A 5715-nucleotide genomic window follows, 5' to 3' on the forward strand; every position below is an offset into this window, starting at 1 on the left:
TCAAGCGATGGAAGAGGCCTGTGGAGATATTGGGGCACAAGCATGTCAAGGATGGATACAGCATTCAATGCGTTTTTTCCCACGATGCATGACTCGTGAAAACATTTGCTGTGATGTTGATGAAATTCTCTGGCCAGATGTAATTGAGAGGCATGATCAATAAATTAATTGATTCAATAAATGCATTTTTTTTTTTTAAACCTATGTACTTATTTGCATTTTTTTTTTTTGTGGGGTGACAACTCATTGTAATACACCTGGACTCATCATTAAAGAACTTAATGAAAAACATGTATTTGCATTTATTTCTTTGTGTATCTTCAGCTGAATTTGTTATCAAATCAACATAGAACACACTTTTAGTTTTGATGTTAATATTGATTTTTAATAAATGCATTACTAGAATAAAATACTGTTTCATTGTGCAGTGAATACTTAGCTGTTTCGCCAACACAAGCGTGTGTTTAGTTTGCTGTGTTAACTGTTTGGAGAGCAGTTACCTGAGTTTGGAGAAATGTACCAAATCGATTGAGAAAAACTGAGCTGAGATATATTGTTTTAGAACTAATATCATTGCAGAAGCAGAGGTTTTTATACTGTATCTAAGGTTTGGAATATTGTTTTTGCTATTGTGGGATGGTGTGTGTTAACATTTGTAAATACTACAGAAACAATCCATAATTTTGTAGGGAGGTATAGCTTGTCTGTTAAGAAAATCTAAGTATTGTGGAAATGTGTTCACTGACTGCATATTGTGTGAAAACGACATGAAATTTGTGAATGGTATGGCCACAAAAGACCGATGCTGTGCTAATTGTGTTTAGAGTTTTGAAAATGTGACAACTGGTTGGACAAACGCTTGTTAGCGACTGAAAAAAACTGTAATTGATGCTATAAAATATGTTGTATTTTCCACTGTTTTTTATACTGGTGGTATATACAAGTAAAAAGGATAAGCTTTGTATATACTCCAAAACAACAGACAACAACATAAATGCATTGTGAGAATTTTATTGTTTATACTTATATTATCATTTATGTTTTTAAACCGTGAATTTAACACAAGTCCATGATTCTTCTAACAGAGCTGAATCTGACGTTGCTGTATCCCATATCCCTGAAGCTCCTGTACTCTCCGGGCCTAAAGTAGATCATCCTTCCTCTGTAGTGGGGCTGCTCATACATGAGCCAGTGGCCGTCCATCACATGACAGGACTGGCAGTCAGACATGCGGAAACGGTCCAGGAAGGAATCGCAGTCATCTGTCAGCTCGTACATTTGACCTCCGAAGTTCTCCCTCTCATAGATCTTCATACTATAGGATCCCCTGTACTGTAAATTGAAAATAATTGTTTTAATTCAGTCTGATTTAGTGCATGTATAATTCAGCACACTCTGATTCAAATGCACTGACTCATAAAACTTAATCCATGCTGAAAAATTCAGCATTGCCAACCCGATCTCACGACCAATTCGTCCGAATTTGACGAGTGATTAAAAGATGGCTAATTCGTAACAATTCGTACGACCTCACTCGTACGAATTAGTACGATTTTTGCTAAAACGTACATATTTGACGAGTTGCCCAATTCGTATGAATTCGTACGAATGACCTACCCCTGACCCCGCCCCTAAACCTACCCATCACGTGGGTTTAGACAAATCGTACAAATTTGTACGAATGAGGTCGTACGAATTCGTACGAATTAGCCATCTTTTAATCACTCGTCAAATTCGGACGAATTGGTCGTGAGATAGCGTTGGCATTGCTGATCACCAGCATAAGGTACGTTTGCATTTTGGGACTGGCATTGAATGCTGGTTAAAGCAAGCTCACAACTAAATGACTTTTGACTGGTCATTGACTGATCATTAAGTATGAACAGGTCAGCGATGTGATCTGACCCTGTCTCGAGCAATCACAGACGCTGCGATATTTCCAAACCTGTTTGATATTATTGCCACTTGATCTTGTAATACGTGCAATGCAACAAGGTGGAACTAATCCAGCCAATCACAGTGCAGAAAGTAAAAATGGAAAAATCTTGTAATCACTCTTTTTTTTTTAAAGGTGTTACCTGAGGAACCATGCGACAGGACCTGATGCCATCACTCATTCCCATGCGCATGTAATCAGCATACTCGCCCCTCCTCATAAAGAACTGGTTTCCCATGAAGTTAGGACGGTCAAAAACCACAAAGCAACCGCTCTCCACTCTGCAGGAGTTGCAGCGGCTGAGGTAGGTAGACATGTCAACGCAGTCACTGCTGCACTCATAGGAGCGACCCTGGAAGTTCCTGTCCTCGTAGAAGATAATCTACCAAGAAAAGTTTGTATATTTAAATATAAGTTGATGGACTCACTGTAACCTTAAATAATTGAAGTAACTGGCTTTTTTGTTGTTGTTGTTGTTGTTGCTTGCATTACAGACCAGGTATGTTTATTTAGAGATTGTGTATGCAGCAAATGTTCAATAAAATAAACCTAAAACATATTTATGAATTCAACATTCAACAATAAATAAAAAATCTTTGAATTTAACCATATCATAGAGGTTTTTGCTGTTTTTGACAGCTATACCAAATACATACCTTGCCCATGTTTGCTATTCTTTGTGGGATTCTGTCCAGCTACTGTCTGTCTAACTGCTGCCTTTTATACTTTATAGGCTGATAATGGTTTTTGTCATTCAAATACCCTGGAACCTGATGATCAAGCAGGTCTGTGATTTCTGTTAATTTAAATTGTGCAATCACAGCCAACATGAAACAAACAGAATGAAAGACAGAAAGAAAGAGAGCGAGAGAGAGACAGCAAACGAGCGTGAAAGGGCTACAGAAATCGGGTCAGGCAAGAGTTACCAAGTTTGACAAATTTCTGAAAGTACCAAACATTTTTCAAGTACTTAAAAAATACTTATGTTAGTTAATAATTTTCACATTTGCATTTCATTACATTAGCGTGTGATATACTGAAACATAATTTATTTTGTTACCATGTATGGTTAAAACACAGGACTCTATATGCTCTCCCATTAATACACTGATCTTAAAATTCAGTCTTTGACCAAATGACCAAGGTTTCATCTAGAAATGTGTCTGCTATAAAACCTTATAATAGAATTGTTTAAATGTGTTGGCAGTCATAATGAAAATGACTTGTCTGTTGTCAATAGTTTTTCTTTGAGAATTGTTTTTTAAGAGTTTTACATCATGCTGATCCTTGAAATTGTGGACAATATTTAAATTGTTACTAGAAACTATGTTCAATGTTTTTAATAAAGAAATTACCTTTAATTCTGTCAAATGAACAGATTTATACATTGTGTAATTTTGCATGAAGAGAGGTGCAGCAGTAACCCTTTACAATACTGCTCCGTCATTAAGGAGTACTACACAGGAAAAAATGAGTAAGTAGTAACTACTAAGTTTTTTGTAAGGTTTTGGATAGTAATGACTCAAATGTTAATACATCCTTCTAAAAGAACTACTGTCATGAAAGCAAGAGGAAGAAAGATGCAGGTAAAAGATGTTTATTATAAATAAACAGTGATGATCAGGTCCACACAAACACGACACACAGGAGAGGAGAGTGACGCAGGGACCTCGATGGGCAACCGGGCTGGTGGTGAATGGCAGATGAATGAAGTGTCCGTGAATCCAGAAGTGCGAAGACGACGACAGGAAACGAAGACACGAAGAGACAAATCCAACTGGAACGAAGGCCACGAGAGAACTCCAAAACAGGACAGAAACCAACACCGGTAACACCACAACGATCTGACAATACAAGACACCAGTCACTGAGAATATATAGGTGAGTAGAGTGGAATCAGCTGGCGCTGATGATCAGCGGTAATCGGAGGACACACCCACACTTACCATACACACTGCACACAATCACACGAGACGAGCAAGAGACAGTGAATTCATGAACCGTGACAGTACCCCTCCTCCTAGGAACGCCGCCTGGAGTTCCCGGACACCCTTACCTGTCGATTGTAATCATCGATAAGAGAGTGATCCAGGATGTCTCTAGCAGGCACCCAACTTCTCTCCTCCGGACCGTAACCTTCCCAGCCCACCAGGTACTGGAATCCGCGTCCCCTCCGTCTCGAGTCCAGAATATGGTTGACCAAATATGTTGGTTCCCCATCTACAAGACGTGGCAGGGGAGGGAACTGGGCCGGCGGGTTAATGCAAGAATAAAACACGGGTTTTAATTAGGATACATGAAAGACGGAATGAATTCTCCTGTACGCAAGAAGGAAGTTTGAGTCGGACTGCCACCGGACTAAGGATCTTGGTGACAGTAAACGGGCCAATAAATTTGGGAGCTAGTTTGTTAGAGACGGAGCGGAGTGGAATGTTCTTGGTTGAAAGCCACACTTTTTGACCAACGACGTATACGGGAGGCTTCGACCGGTGGCGATCGGCCATAGCCTTGGTGCGTGCCCCCACCTGGAGCAGAGTCTCACGGGCTCTGGTCCATGTGCGGTGACACCTCTGGATGAGGGCGTGGGCGGAGGGAACCGCGACTTCGGATTCCAAGCTAGGAAAAACTGGTGGCTGGTAACCTAAGCTACACTCAAACGGTGATAGACCCGTAGATGACACTGGTAACGAGTTGTGAGCGTACTCCACCGTTGAGAGTTGCTGACTCCAGGAGGAAGGATTCTTGGATACCAAACATCGCAACACTCTTTCCAAATCTTGGTTGGCACTCTCGGTTTGGCCATTGCTTTGGGGATGAAACCCAGAAGACAGACTGACACTCGCTCCCAGTAATTTACAAAACTCTCGCCAAAATTTGGACACAAACTGGGGCCCCCTGTCGGAAACCACGTCCATCGGGAGGCCATGTGAGCGAAAAACGTGATCTACAACAGTCACCGCTGTCTCCTTGGCAGAGGGTAATTTAGGCAAGGGAAAAAAATGAGTCGCCTTCGAGAACCTGTCCACTACGGTCAAAACGACCATCATGCCCTGGAAGGGCGGGAGGGCGGTGATAAAATCTAGCGCTATGTGGGACCAGGGTCTCGAAGGGACAGACAGCGGTTGGAGTAACCCATCTGGGGGTCGATTGGAAGTCTTACCAGTGGCAGAAACCGAGCAAGACAAGACAAAACTGCGAATGTCACGAGCCATTAATGGCCACAAGAATCGTTGCCTGACCAAAAAACTGGTGCAATTAACTCCTGGATGACAAGCCACGTTAGAACAATGCCCCCATTGAATAACGTCAGACCGTAATCCCTCCGGCACAAACAATCGGTTCGGTGGGCCACTGGGCAGAGGCGTTACCCCTTCTAAGGCCGTCTTGACCTTCGACTCAATCTCCCAGGTGAGTGTGGAGACAAATAGGGTCTCTGGTAAAATGCACTCGGCAGTGGACGGGCATTCGGAATGGTCAAAAATGCGCGATAAAGAATCGGGTTTGATGTTTTTGGAACCCGGGCGGTACGAAAGAGAAAAATCAAAACGACCGAAAAAAAGAGCCCACCGAGCCTGCCTGGAGTTGAGTCTTTTGGCGGTTCTGATATATTCCAAGTTCTTGTGATCTGTCCAGACGATAAAAGGTATCCCCGACCCTTCTAACCAATGACGCCATTCTTCTAACGCTAACTTGACTGCCAACAACTCCCTTTTACCAATGTCATAGTTACGTTCGGCAGGAGATAAATGATGGGGAAAAAACTTGCACGGATGTATCTT

At 41.9% G+C, this 5715-nt stretch overlaps 1 protein-coding gene across 1 annotated transcript; it reads right to left on the reverse strand.

Annotated features, from left to right (window-relative positions):
* Window positions 1-995: 995 nt before the first annotated feature.
* Window positions 996-2654, reverse strand: crygm3 (crystallin, gamma M3). The gene is made up of 3 exons (XM_056251872.1): window positions 2593-2654; window positions 2079-2318; window positions 996-1332 (listed from the first exon to the last, which is right to left on the reverse strand). The coding sequence occupies exons 1-3, from the start codon at window positions 2599-2601 to the stop codon at window positions 1057-1059; spliced, it is 525 nt and encodes a 174-aa protein (XP_056107847.1). The 5' UTR covers window positions 2602-2654; the 3' UTR covers window positions 996-1056.
* Between the last annotated feature and the right edge of the window lie 3061 nt (window positions 2655-5715).

The sequence above is a fragment of the Rhinichthys klamathensis genome, unplaced genomic scaffold, assembly GCF_029890125.1.
Source record: "Rhinichthys klamathensis goyatoka isolate OS25496 unplaced genomic scaffold, OSU_Roscu_1.1 h1tg000090l_1, whole genome shotgun sequence".
Classification (NCBI taxonomy): Eukaryota; Metazoa; Chordata; class Actinopteri; order Cypriniformes; family Leuciscidae; genus Rhinichthys; species Rhinichthys klamathensis.

What these genes read in the sequence shown, in the direction of transcription:
- crygm3 (XM_056251872.1), bottom strand. An exon ending in CCTGTCGCATGGTTCCTCAG is followed by an intron (nt 1,333 to 2,078) that starts GTAACACCTTTA and finishes TTCAATTTACAG; the next exon opens with TACAGGGGATCCTATAGTAT.